The 18,404-nt window shown below is 47.7% G+C and overlaps 1 protein-coding gene across 1 annotated transcript in view; it reads right to left on the reverse strand.

Annotated features, from left to right (window-relative positions):
* The window catches only part of LOC146790012 (uncharacterized), a 450,689-nt gene that overhangs the window by 299,660 nt on the left and 132,625 nt on the right, over positions 1 to 18,404 (reverse strand). Inside the window, exon 6 of the mRNA XM_085631249.1 lies at positions 10,095 to 10,157. Coding sequence (XP_085487375.1) covers positions 10,095 to 10,157 — 63 coding nt within the window. The remainder of the gene's footprint in view (positions 1 to 10,094; positions 10,158 to 18,404) is intronic.

Genomic DNA, 18,404 nt, shown 5'->3' on the forward strand with positions numbered 1-18,404 from the left:
GGTAATGGCTGCCCTACATTTCCTTGCCACGGGTACCTTCCAATATACCATAGCTCATGTTGGTGGCATGTCCCAGAGCATGTTCAGCGGTGTGCTGCATGATTTCTTGGAGGCCATGTTGATTCACCTGGATGACTTCATCAAGTTCCCAACCCCTGAACAGATGACTGAGGTCAAGCGTGGATTCTATGCCCTGGGAGGGATGCCCCATGTCATTGGGTCCATAGATGGGACACATGTAGGTTTGGTACCACCACACGCACGGGAGGTGGCGTACCGCAATCGGAAGCACTACCACTCCATCAATGCCCTTGTGGTGTGTCTGTCCAACATGGTGATTTCACATGTCTGTGCTCGTTTTCCAGGATCAGCACACGATGCCTACATCATGAGGCGTAGCGGGATGCCTGATATGATGATGCAGCTGCGCAACGAACGTGCATGTGTTGTTGGTGGGTACAGTCTGTCTGTCCTGTATTCTGTTTGGCCGAGCAGCACTACCGCTTCGCCTGTTCTAACGATATCCATGTGCTTTCCATTTAGGGGACGCTGGCTATCCCAACATGCCTTGGCTGCTGACACCTCTCCGCAACCCCATCACGCCGGCCCAGCTCCGCTACAACACCGCCCATGGCCGGACAAGGCGAGTGATAGAGAGGACGTTTGGCATGCTGAAGAGCCGATTCCGGTGCCTCCACAAGACCGGCGGCGCACTCCCATATGCCCCGGCGAAGGTCTGCAAGATCTTCATGGTCTGCTGCATGCTGCACAACATGGCAGTTGAAAGAGCTGTGCCCCTCATCCTGGATCAAGATGACGAGGACCATCCACCCGTGGAGGACGAAGGGCTTGGCAATGGGGCTAGTGATGTGGAGGATGTGGAGCCGCAAGAGGACATCCGGACTCGGCTCATACGCGACTTCTTTGCTTAGTGGTGAGTACCAGGGTCTGAGTGTGCACGCATTGGTCCCCGTGTGGCATGCGTTGTGATGTGTGTCTCCACCTGCATGTATGGCACGTGGGTCAGAGGTGTGTGTGGGTGTGTCACTGGAGTGATGGTGGCAGTGATGGTAGTATTTCCCCAGACATAATTGTGACATAGCATGTTGTCATACATACATGTGTCGAGTACATGCACATGCAAGTGGCTGTGCTTCTTGTGGCTGACTTCTTGTGTGTCTCTCTTCCCCAGGTACCTGCGCATGCCGTTTGCTGGTTGCATTGTTGTGGCACTGCTATTCCTCATGGACATGGCATCGTGGGCTGACTCAGCGTTACAGGCACGGACACGTTTGGAAGTCTCCATGGGGTAAGGGATGCATCTGGGGTGTATTGGGTGTGGCAGTTGTTCACGATGTGTGCACACTGCCCCGGTCGGGGTTTGGGTCCTCTGCAGACATGTGGCATCCCCATGGGACACGACATGCAGCTGGGTACACCTGAATAGATGGGCTGCCTGGTTGTCAGTCATCAGTGATGGGATGGTGGATTGTGATGAAGGCATCAATGTGTGTGACACTGCCCTCGGACACATCCGGTTAACATTGTCTTGACATGGCGTGGGACTTCCACATCAGCGGATGTATGGTGTATGGCAGGCTCTCCGTGAGCAGCTGTGGGTATTTAGCTATTATCCGACACTTGTGTGCCAGTTCCATGGCTATCACGCATTTGTGCTGCAGAAGGGGGGTGCCAGTGGTGGAGCCACATGTTACTCCACATGATGTGTTCATGTGTACTTCAAGTTGCCTCTGCAATCCCAAACACATGACTATTAAAGGTGTCCCTATGCCTCCAAGGTGCCTCTTCTCAGTCAATGCTGGTGTGTTGGCACGGTGCATCCTGCATGTCTGGCATGGTATTCCCTGATTGTGGCTATGTGTCAATGTGTCGAGTGGCAAGATGCAAGCTGTGTGTGTGTGCTGAGACTGTGTAATGGGCATGATGTCCATGACTGTGTGGGTATTGTGACATGTGCCATCCCCATGCATCCAACGTTATCCATGACCCCATTCTCTGCATCCACCGGACTGAAGCTTGCAGGACATGGTTCTGCCACCTGTCTACACGTACCTGGGTGCCCCCCAGGACACGGGCCAGGATCCCTGACCTCTGCGCATGACTGTTGCTGTACTCAATGTGTCTGTCAGCACGGTTGTTCGGCCACCCCCTCAGCTGGTTCTGACCATCACGGGTGTGTATGGTGCTCCATGTCTGTCTTGCCTAGAAAACTGTGACCCATGTGTCCTGTGCCAGACTCAGGCCCCAGGGTGTGGATGGTTGAAGTGAACAGATGACTCAGGCATGTTTAGACTGTACATGACACATGTTAGGTAATAATGCTACCAGCAGGCATCTACTCTTAATAGTGTGATTTATTATTGGGGGGGGGGGGCCAAGTGAGGGCCTTTCCGGGATTAGGGAATCCAAAGTTCAGTAGGGGAGTTGGTGTCCTTGCCATTGGAAATCCTCAGAGTCCATGCCACAGTCTTTGTCAACATTGGTCAGCCAGTGACCAGCAGGGCCATGTGGCAGAGAATGTCTCTTGATGCTGTGATGCTGTTGCTCCAGTGGGCCAGGTGCCAGGCCAGGTGTCCTGGGAGATGGTGATGTAGCAGCCACCCTCACGGTCCTTTCCGTGGACGACCCGGCTTCCTGCGGGGAACCTCAGCAGCAGGCCGTGACGACGTCTGGGATGCTCCGTCGGATGTTTCCTCCTCCTCCTCATGATCCCTCCCTGTGGGTGGTGATGTTCTCCGCCTTCTGGCACAGGGAGGGTCGGCCATGGTGTCGGCCATCCGACGGAGTTCAGCGTGAATCCCCTGGGACGCCGTCACTTGCTCAGCCTGTCTGTCCTCCATCCTCCGTTGGTGTAGCTGTAGACAGGCTATTAGCTCCGCATGTTGCTGGGCCTGCTGGACCTTGATCCCCTCGAGGACGGACACAACCTGGGCCATGCCCGTGGTGTCCTGCCGGTATGAGTCCAGGATGTTACGGACATGGGAAAATACCGGATCCCCAGCCAACTGGTCAGGCTCGCGCCTCCGCCGCTCTCCACTCCCACCACCCCTGCCCACTTGCGTCTGGCCTGCACTTGTGGGCACATGGGGTCTCCGGGACCCCTGAGGGGTGGCATTGGCGTTGTCGCCTGCCTCCTCCTGGGTGCCCGGGACACCGTGTCCCTCCTGGCGAGCCTGGCTGCATTGTGGTGTTGGGGCAGGGATCCTGGGTGTCTCCTGGGATGTGGCAGGAGTGGGGGTGGTGGTTGGCACGGTTGTACCTGACGCAGGTGCTGCAGGTGGTTGGACACCAGAGGGGCCAGGTCGGTCGGGGTCGTCCGCAGAGTGGTGAGAGTGGTCGCTGCCGGTGGGATCGGTCTCCTGCAGATCCGGGTCCTGTGAGTGTTCCCCCCCAGTGTTGGGGGGTGCAGCACGACGTTGACCTGTGTGTGAGAGAGACAATGTTACTTTTGATCCATGCAACATCCATGTTGCATCCGTTACAAAGTTGGCACATTTCCTCTTGGAATTAGGATCTGTCTTGCATTCCACTCACAGTGCACTTGTGCATGTGTGTGTCCCTTGGGCACCAATTTGGCCCCTTTAACTATGTGTGGCACAGTCTTACTTGCTGCGTCAAGTGTGACTGCAGTCAGCAGTGGAGTGTGCATGTGTGCCGAGCTATGCGTTTGCGCCTTCCTTGTAGCACTGTACATGTGCACATGGAGTGGATCCACACACTCATATGATGCAGGTGGCTGTCCTTGTGCTCGTGTACAGGTTGTAACATGGCCCTGCGTTTTGCCATGATGAAGAGGGGGGGTTCTGGCACTGGGCACCCTTGTCTACATGCACGCAGTCCACCTGCTGACGAGCAGACATTCCCACACACCAAAGGACTGATTTGCTCTCCCTGTGTCTCCCTCCTTCTCTGTCCCCCTCTCCCTCCCTCTCTGTCCCCCTCTCCCTCCCTCTGTGTCCCCCTCTCCCTCCCTCTGTGTCCCCCTCTCCCTCCCTCTGTGTGTCAGCCTCCTCCCTCTGTCCATCTTCCTGTGTCTCCCTCCCTCTGTGTCCCCCTCTCCCTCCCTCTGTGTGTCAGCCTCCTCCCTCTGTCCATCTTCCTGTGTCTCCCTCCCTCTCTGTCCCCCTCTCCCTCCCTCTCTGTCCCCCTCTCCCTCCCTCTCTGTCCCCCTCTCCCTCCCTCTGTGTCCCCCTCTCCCTCCCTCTGTGTGTCAGCCTCCTCCCTCTGTCCATCTTCCTGTGTCTCCCTCCCTCTGTGTCCCCCTCTCCCTCCCTCTGTGTGTCAGCCTCCTCCCTCTGTCCATCTTCCTGTGTCTCCCTCCCTCTGTGTCCCCCTCTCCCTCCCTCTGTGTGTCAGCCTCCTCCCTCTGTCCATCTTCCTGTGTCTCCCTCCCTCTCAGTCCCCCTCTCCCTCCCTCTGTGTCCCCCTCTCCCTCCCTCCGTGTGTCACCCTCTGTCACCTTGGCCCAGCTTCCTGGGCACACACTGTTAGCAGATCTTTGAGTGGCCCTTGGCCTGTTGATGTGAGTTTGTTTCTGATCTCCAGGCACCCATTTTGTCTGCTGTGTGTCTGTGCGCTGCTGCTGTGGTGGTGTGTGCTGCCACTCTTTCACACTGTTGGCTGTTCATTAGCTGCTGGCATGTGCAAAACAGTGCCTTCACCCCCATGTGTTGATGCAAGGCATCCGCCATTTGCTGGCAAGTCATTCCTGTGTTGGGACACAGTGTTTGTCTGGCTGTGACCTAGGCCATATGGGCAGAGGGCATTGTTGTCTGCTTTGGAGTCGCACTATGTGATTCTTGGTGCCCACACTCCCGCCATCCGGGTTACCGTGTCATGTGTTGTTGTCTTCTGTGGCCTGTGACTTGACATTGTCCAGCTGGGTGCATGGGGCATGGTGGCAGCAGTGGCATGTGCCTGCTCATGGAGTGTGGTTGAGTAATGCGATGGCTTGTGGTGGTTGCGTGCCTGTTAGTAATTTTGTTTGTGGTTGCAGTTCCCCCCATGTGAGGTGCGTTGTTTGTGTACTCACCCGGGTCTCGGAGTCCTTCTACTCCTTCAACTGCCTCCACCGGCAGTATGGCCATCACCCTCTCCTCCCAGGGATGGTACTGTACGGGTCTGCGGGAGGGCCCTCCTCCGGTGGCGTTGGCCTGGTCGTGTTCCTCCTGTCTCTTGGCTCTGACCCTCCTCCGCAGATCGTACCACCTGTTCTGGCAATCCTGCTTGGTCCTCCTGGTGTCCGCAACAGCATTCACAGCATCGACGATGGTCTGCCACATGGCTGTTTTGGCTGCCTGGCTGGTGCTTCTGACCAATGTTCCAAAGATCTGTGGCTCGACTCTGAGGATTTGATCAACAAGGACCTCCAACTCTCGGTGACTGAACTTTGGATTCTTGGTAGTGGGCATGGTGAGGGGTGTGGGTGGGGATGGTGTGGGTGTGGGGGGGTGTGGATGTTGGGGGGGGGTGTGGATGGTTGTGTGTGTGTGTGAATGTGATGAGAGGGTGTTTGTGAGGGTGGTCGTGTGAAGGTGTGCAAGTGTAAGATGTGGTGTCGCTTGTAGTCTGGTTCTGTGGTGTCTGGCAGCAGTGGGTCTGTTGCAAAGGCTCATGGTTTGTGTGTGTGGGCCCTTTTTATTGGTCCATGGGTGGGTGTGGCAGTGTTTGAATTTTGGGTGGGTGTGTTATAAGGAGTGGTGGTGTATTGGGCCTCTGTTTGTTTTTGACAGTTGCAGGTCAGTGATTGTGTTATTTTAGTGGTTGTTGGCCATGTTTAGTGGCTGTGTGCCTTTCGAATGGTGTATTGTTGAGTTTTTTTGTTTTGTCCTTGTTGTGTACGTGCGTTTTGAGCGTGTGTACGGTGTGTACATGGTCCATTTGGTTGTACGATTTGGTCCTTGTGTGTGGCTTTGCACGACTCGTACATGCGGTTGTGATGTTGGGGCATGGGGTGCGCTCCGTACTTAGGAGGTTGTGTTGGGGGTGCGCCAGGAACGTACTGGGGTGGGGGTACGACTGGAACGTACTGGGGTGTACATGGACGGTGGTACGACACGTACAGGGGTGGGGGGGTGTACATTGACGGTGGTACGACACGTACAGGGGTGGGGGGGTGTACATTGACGGTGGTACGACACGTACTGGGGTGGGGGTACGACTGGAACGTACTGGGGTGTACATGGACGGTGGTACGACACGTACAGGGGTGGGGGGGTGTACATTGACGGTGGTACGACACGTACTGGGGTGGGGGTACGACTGGAACGTACTGGGGTGTACATGGACGGTGGTACGACACGTACAGGGGTGGGGGGGTGTAAATTGACGGTGGTACGACACGTACAGGGGTGGGGGGGTGTACATTGACGGTGGTACGACACGTACAGGGGTGGGGGGGTGTACATTGACGGTGGTACGACACGTACTGGGGTGGGGGTACGACTGGAACGTACTGGGGTGTACATGGACGGTGGTACGACACGTACAGGGGTGGGGGGGTGTACATTGACGGTGGTACGACACGTACTGGGGTGGGGGTACGACTGGAACGTACTGGGGTGTACATGGACGGTGGTACGACACGTACAGGGGTGGGGGGGTGTAAATTGACGGTGGTACGACACGTACAGGGGTGGGGGGGTGTACATTGACGGTGGTACGACACGTACAGGGGTGGGGGGGTGTACATTGACGGTGGTACGACACGTACTGGGGTGGGGGTACGACTGGAACGTACTGGGGTGTACATGGACGGTGGTACGACACGTACAGGGGTGGGGGGGTGTAAATTGACGGTGGTACGACACGTACAGGGGTGGGGGGGTGTACATTGACGGTGGTACGACACGTACAGGGGTGGGGGGGTGTACATTGACGGTGGTACGACACGTACTGGGGTGGGGGTACGACTGGAACGTACTGGGGTGTACATGGACGGTGGTACGACACGTACAGGGGTGGGGGGGTGTACATTGACGGTGGTACGACACGTACTGGGGTGGGGGTACGACTGGAACGTACTGGGGTGTACATGGACGGTGGTACGACACGTACAGGGGTGGGGGGGTGTACATTGACGGTGGTACGACACGTACTGGGGTGGGGGTACGACTGGAACGTACTGGGGTGTACATTGACGGTGGTACGACACGTACAGGGGTGGGGGGGTGTACATTGACGGTGGTACGACACGTACTGGGGTGGGGGTACGACTGGAACGTACTGGGGTGTACATGGACGGTGGTACGACACGTACTGGGGTGGGGGTACGACTGGAACGTACTGGGGTGTAGGTAGACGGGGCTGTGACACGTACTGGGGTGGGGGTGTGGCTCGAACGTACTGGGGTGTAGGTACACGGGGGGTACGACACGTACTGGGGTGGGGGTGCAACTGGAACGTACTGGGGTGTACATAGACGGTGGTACGACACGTACAGGGGTGGGGGGGTTTACATTGACGGTGGTACGACACGTACTGGGGTGGGGGTACGACTGGAACGTACTGGGGTGTACATAGACGGGTGGGGGTATACATATACGGGGGGTACGTGTCGGACGTACGGGGGCTGGGGGGAGTGTTGGGCGCGTATGCGGGCACATGTCTCCATGGTTGCTATTGGTGTTCGGTGCGGACAGTGTTTTTTCCATACGGTTGTAGGCTCGGACGCACGGGATGGATCGTGATTCCTCGGTCGGACTTGGATTTTTACGTTTGTAAGGTAAATCGTCCGAGGACGTGTCGGACACGTTTTCCGACCCGAGGACGTGTGGGGAATGATTCCCGGTGCGGGTCGTATGGACTTTTTACCATGCGAATCGTGATTGCCAGTTCGTACGGCATTTGTACGATTCGTACGGTAAAAAGACCCGATACGAGTCGCACGGGGGAATTTTTTGCCGGATCGTGATCGGCACCTCAGTGTACATTTGCACTACATGACGGATGTGAGTTCGTACGTGTACGTGTACATTTCCATTTCACAGTTTCCAGCTCTGTCAGATGTAGTAGGCATGTTTCTGTGCATGTGTGGAGCCAGTTGTGTCCTCTGTTCTGCAGTATCGGCTATGCGCATTGTCCCATGTTGTCGTCAATGTGGGTGTGCTGTTATTGCTATGTGTGTGTGTGCTGCAGTGTGCCAAGGGGATGAGGGACATGGTCCTGGGTAATTGTGGGTGTGCAGTGTGCTACACCGTGTTGTGCCTGTGTGCCATTGTACCCATCTCCCCCCGTCCCCCCAGTCCCTGTTCGTTACTAACCCTGTTGATGTTGTCAGGTCCTCTCGAGCTGTGTCCATACTCCCTACTCCTTGCACCGTCTTCACACTGATGACTGTGACCTCGGTTTCCTCTAGCTCCTCCTGTGTTGCTGGACTGCCACCTCCTGTCGCCATTGCTGCCTTCCTGTTGGCAGCGGGTTTGTGCCTGGTTTCGGTTGTCACTTCATACCAGCGCCTCTTGGCCTCCTTGATTGGCCTCCTCGGCACTCCGACTGCATTCCAGGTGGTCTGCTTGTGGGTCAGTTGCTGGTAGTGTTCTGTCACCTCCATGACGCTGGTCTTGTTTTCCTGCGGTCTGCACCCCGTCTTCCTCCCCCTCTTCTCCTTGGCCTTCCCCGAGCCCGTTGTTCCTTGCTGGTGGTCTGTGGGGGGTAGCGGGGTTCGCGTTGGCCTCTGTGCTGGGTCAGTTTGCATCCATGTTGCTACGTGCTTTGGCTTGTTTCTGTTGTGTTGTTTCTGTGTTTTTAGTGGTGCATTTGCCTGCCAGACGTGTGGTATTTGTAGGCCTGTGGCTGGTTTTCGTGACTTTTTGTACCGCAATTGGCCTCGTCACATGTTTTTTTGCATTCGCGTTTCGCATTTTTGCGGCGTGGCGTTGGATTTTGCGCGGCCAGTTGATGCGTTATCTGGTGACTATCGAATGCTACAGCTGTGTTGTGAATACTTGGTTGGCACAGGGTAATTTTCCCGCATTGGGCTGCGATGTTGGAAGTTGCGTTAGGCTACTCTTGCGGTAGTTATCACACGTTCTTGTGAATATACCCCTGAGTGTTTCCACCATTCTTTGAGCAACTGGAGGGGCCTAAACACTTCTTCTACACCATCATTAAGATTGTAATCTTTCAGACTGTGAAGGATACAATATAATGTAGAGGTAGGATCTTTTTTGTTGAAGAATAGTAATAAGAGGAGGATGATTCTACTCTTACCCCTCTTTACACCCCCTTTGATTTTTGTTCTACGGTATGCCACTACACTGTACCTCACTTTACTGTACACCACTTCACTGTACTCCAGTCCCTCTACACTGCACCACTGTACAATATTACACTCTAATACACTCCACTCTACGCCGTTCCACTTTTTGCCACTCCACTCTACGCTATCGTACTGTATGCTATTCCACTCTACAAAACTCCACTCTACAAAACTCTAATGTATGCTATTCCACTCTACCCCTCTCCACTCTATGCCACTGAACTATACGCAACTACATTGTAAGCAACTCAACTCTACGCTATTGTACTCTATGCACACTCCACTCTACGTTAATTCAATATACGCCACTCCACTCTACATCACACAATGGTACACTATTCCAATCTACACCACTTGTACATATGTCAGAGCTAGAAGATCAGAGGTGAAATGTAATGGATGAAATGTTGTTGGTGAAAGCTTACGGATGAAAGGTTTAGAAGCATTCATCTCTTCCAGACGTAGGAACCACATGACAATATGATAATCAGGGAAATCCAGATTCACTACTATGAGGGGAGTTAGATCATTGAACATTCCACAGATAAAAACCCTGGTGAAATGCATGGGGAAGTAAAACTGCTTGGAACTGCAGAAAAGGCATGTAATAATTTGATAATGAACCACCGTTGTCCATTCCTATAAGGCAAGTGAATTAGTAATGCAGCCAAAATTTACAGTAGCCTGGGAATTTCTGGGAACCATTATCTGCATTTGGAGTCCCAAAGACTCCTGTATTGAGGTCATCAGTGCTGCATCCATTTATCAACCCATTACGTATTTTGAAAATGAAAGCACCCATTTTTTAGGTTACCTGGTTGTGGCATTCCTGGTGGAGGAGGCTGGAAAGGGGTAGGTTGTGGTTGGGGAGCATATCCTGCATAAATGAAGGACAAATAAAGTCAAATTAAGAGGTATGAGTGGCATTTTTAAATAACGAGGATTTTACACAAGACATTTTCTGAGACGATTAATTAATTATTATGCAAACAATCTTTTGGATTAAATAGAGGTTAGACCATTGAAAAGAAATCTGTGGAAATTATCTTACGATTTCATTCTAAACTTACAATTAATGAAGTGCAGAACTGGATTAGCATTATTCATGGTTTATGTTTTTATTGTGAAAATGAATAAAACACACAGAAAGTAAATAAATGATATACTGTCAAAATCAGATAAGAACATTGAAAATGTTATATTGAATCAACTGGAAATCATTTATAATGCATGCAAAGCCATAAACAACTGTATATCCACTCTCAAATTAGCTTTCTAAATGAAAAATTACCCATCTTTTAGCTACAATAAGTGCCATAAAACATGTTTTGGTCATACTTTGTTAACAAATCTTACTTTTGAAATAAATCAGGATAAATTGCTTTAGGAGAAGATGTCAACTACACTCCAAATTCCAAGCTTTAAGTAAAAAAGCGTCTTCCCAAAATTGACCAGGTTAGGACATTCAAAGAACACATCCTCCCAACCCCTGGAATTAAGATAACATTGTGGGCACGAGGAGAAAATAGATAGGAGAATTTGTTACGTTTCTGCGGGCATACCACAGCTTCTATTTGCTAAAGAATGGCATACGAAGATAGTGAAATATAAAACAGATTAATCATTTTAATCTGATCTGCATTATTAAGGGGTATCCTGGATGAATTTAGCAATTTAGTCTGCAGATGGGAAATTTAGAAACAAAGACAGATCATTTATTTTAGCAATAATCAGTTCTAAGATTTACTACTTCTGTTATATAAAATGGGTTAACCATTTCTTTTCTCTTTATAATTTGAGATACAGAGAGTTGTTTAACCGTGTAAATTAATTGAAAATATGAAAAATGTAGCTGACCTTCTTTCAAAGGGTTAGATTGGTGGAAAATGGAGATGTCCATGAAAGAATCTTGGCAAAAAAGCTCACTTATATTCACAATGCACAATGGAGGCCAGAGTTGAATCCATTAGGAGGTGACCACCAGGAAGGATCAATTTAATTGCCGTATTGGAGTTTCAGTGAGATTTTTAGGACTTTGGAGCATTTTTGAGGCCTGGTTTTATTTTTACTAAGAAGGATGAAAATCTTATAACAACCTTTTTCAGTGACTCCCGTTACTGAATAAATCAAGATAAATTACTTACATCAATATCTTTTCTTAACATACATATTACTACAGAATTGTCGTAGATATCTGTATAAAACATGACCCATCTACTTTGGATTGCTGCTAAAGCCAAGAAATGTAAATGAAGATAAGGAGGGCAAATCTGACCATTCTTTAAAAAGTTTATTTTTTTATGACAATTCTACATTTTTATTAGCCCAAATTACATTCAGAAATATGCCATTGATTTGATCAAAATATGCACTGGGAAAATAAAACACAGACAGCTCATAAAAACCCCCAAAATAATGGTAGAAAATACTTTTTAATTAAAGAAATGAGACCAATTGTAGACAATGAAAAAAACAAAATTTGTAATCTTTATGATTGGAGGTGCAAGCTAGGATCTTCAGAAAAATAAAGCCAAAACTACAGTTTAAAACTGAAGCTATGATGATTGCGTAACTATGTCAGTAAAACGTCACTAAAAGCATTAAACAGTACTTCTGTTTTAGCCTCATTGACTTCATAGCCACCCAATTTAGTTTCTCGCTTGATGGGAAACAAGGCTGATCTATTGTTGCCCTGTTCTGCAAGACAATATCATCTGCATAAAGTTTTATAACTAGAAAGCCTGCGAGCGGGGCATGGATTGATGTGAGAGAATGTATATACATTGCCAGAGGTTCAATAAAAAGCATGAAAAGAACATGACCAATAGGACATCCATGCGTAGAACCTCTTTTAGGTGCAAGACAATCAATGCAGCAGACATGACATATAGAGGGTCTATCAAGCTGGTAAGCTGAAAAGGAAATTTGTATACCATAGGTATTAAAAATAGATATTACAGCTCACCAGGTCATAAGCCTCATCTACATGCAAAGTAATGGCAGCAGGGGTGTTATTAAGTACAAAGTAATGAGAAGCTTCAGCAAGGAAATACATATTGATAGCAATATTCCCTCTATATGTATTAATGTGAGGCTGCTTGTAACAGATTATTATTAATGAATTTGGCAGAATTAAATGATCAGAATTTCAGAGTTATTCGGCTATATAGCACATGAGCTCTAGAAAGTCTTTGAGGGGTTTTGGAAAACGTATAATACCACTATTAACAAAGGAAGGGTGCATTTATCCTCCTTTGATGATGTGACTAATGAATTTAGTTACTGTGACAAGTAGCTCTACCAGAAACTAATTTATAAAATGTATTATTAAAACCATCATCCTCCAAAGCTTTTCACTGTCCAAATAAACTATTGCAGCTTTCACTTCTTCCTCCAGTATAAGCTTAGAAAGTATACTTGTGGGAATGTGTCAATAGAAGAAGATGAGATAAGAAAGAATTGCAATGACCTTTAAATGAGGGATGATCTTTGTCTTAAATAGACTTATAACACCTAAACAAATGAGAAGAGATAATTTCTTGATCATGAGTCGTAATCTTTAAATCCAAATCATTAAATACTGATTTAAAACTTTTACTGGCTCTCTCTCTCTCTGGCTGACCACAATAATATTCTGCCCATCTTCTCTCCTTTTTAAAAAAATTATTTTTATTAATGACAAAAGGAACATTTATCAAGCATACACATACAGTGTTTACAATTCTAGCATTTCCTTCACAAGTTGCCATTTCATAACCAAAGTTCTAATTAATTAATAAGTAAGTAAACCTAACAAAGGTTAGTAGCTGTTATTGACATGTAAGACAAAGAATTACAAGGGAAACAGTTGATAAATAGGTGAATAAATAAATGCAAGGCAAATCTTGCAACATTCTAGTAATCATGTGTAAATCTACACCAAATAGAGTTACATTTCATCATTGAACGTAATCCTCTTGTTCTGGCCAGAGCCTTCTCTCTTTTGTAAACTTCCTTTGAGATAGCCCACCATTCCACAGCCCTAGGGGGTCTCTTGGAGATCCATCCCCTTGCAATAGCAAGATGCGCAGTGACCAAAATGATAAAGAGAAGAGATCTCCGTGAATAGCAGGTTTCCGCTTTATAGCCCGACAAGAGCTCTTAAATAGTCAAGAAATAATCCAGGCCAAGGCGGATCTTAGAGATATGCTGGATTTCCTTCCAAAATATCCCCAGCTTTGAGCAGGTGACAAACATATGTACAATGTTTGCAGCGATCATGCGCACTTTAGGCATTTACTCCGATTGCTCACATACCTTCCCTCTTTCTGTCCCCAGCTATCTATCTTTTTTGAAGTATGGTATAACATACATATCGTCTGGAATTGTTGCAGCTTTAAATTGATTGAATGAACAGATCCATCCAGTGTTGCTAATGTTTTACAACATCTATAGGAGTGTTATCTTCCGCCAGTGCCTTATTCCATTTTGTCACCAGCTTTACACATGCGTCATCTCTGAAGTGGTTTAAGCGCTGGTATACAGTGTAATTACTGGTTTCCAAAGTGTATTATGCAAGTACACCATTATATCAGATATCTCTGTTGTCTTTTCTCCTTGTCGTCTCAAAAAGTAGTCCCTAAGCTGCAAATATTTGAAAAATAGCTGCAAATATTTGAAAAATAGCTGCAAATATTTGAAAAATAGGGAGTGAGAAGGAAGCTTGTAAGCTTTGCACTGTTCAAAAACCGTTTTGGTCATAAAAATGTCCCAATCGATCCACCCCGTGGCTAGCCCAGTTTCTATAAGCACTGTCATGAAATATATCCAGGAGGACTGGGTTTCCCCAAAGGGAAAGCTGTCATGAAATAATGGCAAAGAATATTTAGGTAAAATTTTGCTCCGAATCTAGACTATATCTTGGTCCTATAGAAACCGTCTGCTGTCGTGCCCAAGAGCAAGGCTGTGGCTGAACTCCTGGTTCTCAATTGTAGGGAGGCTGCGCAAGCGACCAGTAAATACTGACCAATAATATAATTTAAAATCCGGAAGGTGTAGCCCCCCTTGATTTTATGGAAGCTTAGTAAATTTTATTGCACAACATGCTTGTTTGTATCCCCAAGTAAAACTATTTATCGCACCCTCTAGTTTCTTAAAGAAAGAGTTAGGAATTTGTAAAGGAATAGAGTGAAATAAATATAAAACATTTTAATAATTTAATTTTTATGACATTACATCTCCCAATTATGCTAATTGGTAGTTTGTGCCAACTTCTCAGCTTTTTATTTACGGATTGAATCAAAAATTCATAATTCAGTCTAAGTATTTGTTCCATCTGCGGGGAAATATGGATCCCCAAATAATTAACAATTGAACACTCCCCTACAATTGGCCTATCCGATTTAAAATGAAGAAGTACTTGTGTTTTATTAGAGTTTAGCTTATATCCCGAAAAGGAAGCAAATATATCTGCTTTGCTTTTGATAAGATCAACAGATGCGACAGGATCGGGTGTAAGGACAGCAATATCATACTCGTAAGCGGTGACCTTCAACTCAGAGGATCCTGATTGCAGATGTAGTGTTTTTGTATTTTTGTGTAATGCACGTATAAAAGGTTCAATATGTAGCGCAAATAAAAACGGTGAAAGGGGGCATCTCTGACGAGTACCCCAATGTATCCTAAATGGAGTAGATTTTATGCTAGCGTAAAGCAGTTTGGCCTGTAGTTTATTGTATAAGGTCAATATTCACATGCTATATCATTCACCCAGCCCATATGATGACAATGTTGCCCATAGACACCCCCAAACCACACGGTCAAACGCCCTTTCGGCGTCTAGCAATATCATCCCGAGTTTACTGGCAGCTTTCCTTGCTAAGTCAAAGACGACAATTGCAGTATTAGTGTGAGCCGTAGTGTCCCTGCCCATAATAAAGCTGTGCTGTTGTCTTGAGACTGGTCCTGGCATCAAAGGTGCCAGTCGGCTTGCCAATACTTTGGCGAAGATTTTAGAGTCCGTATTAATGAAGGATATCGGGTGATAGGAACTACATTCTTCAGGTAGCTTGCCCTTTTTAAAAAAAAAATACCATATTTGTTGTATCCCAAGATGACAGCACTACTCCACTGGCCCCTATTTCTTGTATGACTTCAACCAGTACTGGTATCATAATATCTTTAAAAAGCTTATACAACTCAATTGGTATTGAATTGTCACCTGAGGCCTTACCAGAGGATAACAAAATCAGGTCTTTGATCGAACTGAGAGAATTACTCGACTATTAAATATGGATCCGCACCTCTAAGAGCCTTAATTTGTCCCTTGGCTGTATTGTCAGCCAGCTGATGTGCCAACACCCTTCTCGTCTGTTCGCCATATTCATACTGAAGGAAGCGATGCTTGTTGTAACGAGCGGCTACCTTTTGCTTAAGTGTGCTTTCCAAAGACAATTATTTGTCTATTACAGAGATGTACAACTGTGCCTGATTTTGTCCCACTTGCCTTATTTGTTCAGCATGAAGAGATTCCAGGTTTATTAAGGTTGAGCAAGCAGCCCTAGTAGCAGCTTCCCTAGTTTTGTTTTGTTGTAGGATATATTGTTGGGTGAGCCCCCTTATGAACGCCTAAATTGAATCCCATACGATGCACTGGGAAGCAGTATTAAGATTAAATTGTATAAATTCCGGCAAGTGTTTGTAGATATACAGGAAATAGTCGCTATCTCTGAATAAATGGCGTGGGAATGAAAATGGGCGCCTGGGTTTGCTTGCTGGCTGAGATTGGAAAGATAGCAGAATAGGATTGTGGTCAGAAGTTATCCTAGGGCAAACTTCCATCTCAGCGGATTGAAGTATTTTATCAGTGGCCCAGGCCATATCGATCCTGGAATACTGATTGTGTGGGGCTGAGTAATATGTCTATCCCAGCACTACTGGATACAGTGCCCACCATGCATTTTTTAAGCTGTGTAACCGTGCTAATTCGAGAATGGATGTCCTTACTTTCATCATTCTTGAGATCGCATGTCGGTTAGTAGAATCTATAGCATAGTTAATGACACAGTTGAAATCCCCCATAATTACCCACACACCCTGCCAATCCAATAGTTCTAACATTAAAGAATCAAATATATCAGAGTTGTCAGCATTAGGTCGATAAATGGTACAACATACATATTTTGTGCCTGAGATTTCAAGCTGGGCGATTGCCCATCTACCCCTCTGATCGACTAAAACTCTGTGAGTTTTGTATACCAGTAATGTACTCACTAATATAGCGGTTCCTCTTTTAGAAACACTCTGAGATGTAAAAACAATTGTTTGATATCCTAGCTGTTTAAACAATCCCCTACCTTTATAGGCCAAGTGAGTTTCCTTCCAAAAAATAATATGGGGTTTATACATTTTTTAATTCTTCCCACACAAGTTGATGCTTGCTACCTGTGTTTAAACTGAAACATTCTAACAGATACATCTAATTGGCCTCAGGCTGATTCATAATTTTAGCATTAGCATGTTCCTTTCCAGACCAGCCACATCTTTCAGCTTATCACCCTTATTAGAAATAACAAATTCATATAAACTGGTTCCTTCTCTCTTATCATCCTTTGCCAAGTTATTACCATCTCTGGCATGGCCCCCTTTTCCCTTTTCACCCTGAGAACCCCTATAGCCCCATGTACCCCCCGTACCCTACGGAAGGAATAACCCTCCTCAGCACTGCCGATGGGTTGACAGCTGACTAGAAGCAACCCACCCGGAGTGCCCTGTTCCCCCTGAGCACATCCTAAACTTCAAAGAGTATTTGAAGCGAGTATATAGACGTAAGTGAAGATGCCTTTTACCAAGACTTTGGCTAGCCAATTTTCCCTCATATACAGCATTAGCTATTTAGCCGCCTCCTGTCGCCACAGGCTAGGAGCCTGCTGTGCCTCCCCTCTGTATGGTATATCTAGGAATGGACATCCTTAATAGCTTTTAAACTAGCAAAAAGACCTGTGCCACTGCCGCATTTAATGGGTCAATGAGCTGTTGCAATTTCCAGAGCCTATACATAATATTTTTACACAGATCTGATCGAACAAGGATGGAAAAAGAATCTACATGTATAGGAGAGGTAGGTCGAGCTTTGATGGATATAGCCTGTCTCAGCAGGAAGTTACCAAAGAAGACAAGCATTGGACTGGGGTATCGTGAGGCGGGCTTGTTCAGAACTGCAGGTATTCTTTGAGCTTGCTGTACTTGACAGTCCCAGTCCTAGTCTGTAAGGTCTGGAAAGGCCTTTTGAAATAATTGTACAACAGAAGCAAGAGGATCAGATCCCTCCTTTCCCTCAGGAACCCCAAAAAGCCTGAGGTAATTTCGATGTTGTCATTTTTCCAAATTCTCGACTTTTCCCTGCAATAGCAACAGTTGGACATTGTGCGTTTATGAAGTTTTGACCATCTTAGAAGTAGTCTCTTCTGTATCGACAACCCGTTGTTGTAGCTCCAGTATGTCAGATGAAAGTAGCTTCAACTCCGACCCCCCCGCACTCACCACCGAGTCCACCACCCCTGCGACCACCACTCGCACCAGTCGCCTGACCGTCTGGTCCAGCATCAGCGACGAAGACACCATCAAAACCATGAACTCCATCCACTCCGGATCCCCGTTGGACCCCTGCCCTCACCACGTCTTCAACAAAGCCGGCACAACCATCGCGCCCCACCTCCGGAAAACAATCAACTGTTCCGTCGAGACAGCAACCTTCCCAGAAAGCTGGAAGCACGCCGAAATCAACGCCCTTCTGAAGAAGCCCAAGGCGGACCCCAAGGACCTCAAGAACTTCCGGCCCATCTCCCTGCTCCCTTTCCCGGCAAAAGTGACTGAGAAGATTGTCAACAAACAGCTGACCCGCTACCTCGAAGTTAACAACATCCTGGACTCTTCCCAATCCGGTTTCCGCAGCAACCACAGCACCGAAACCGCCCTCATCGCCGCCACTGACGACATCCGGACCCTGATGGACAAAGGAGAAACAGCCGCCCTCATCCTCCTGGACCTATCAGCAGCCTTTGACACGGTCTGCCACCGCACCCTATCAGCACACCTCCATGATGCCAGCATCCAAGAGAAGGCCCTGGCCTGGACCACATCCTTC

This window comes from Triturus cristatus, chromosome 10 (assembly GCF_964204655.1).
Source record: "Triturus cristatus chromosome 10, aTriCri1.1, whole genome shotgun sequence".
NCBI classification, from domain to species: domain Eukaryota; kingdom Metazoa; phylum Chordata; class Amphibia; order Caudata; family Salamandridae; genus Triturus; species Triturus cristatus.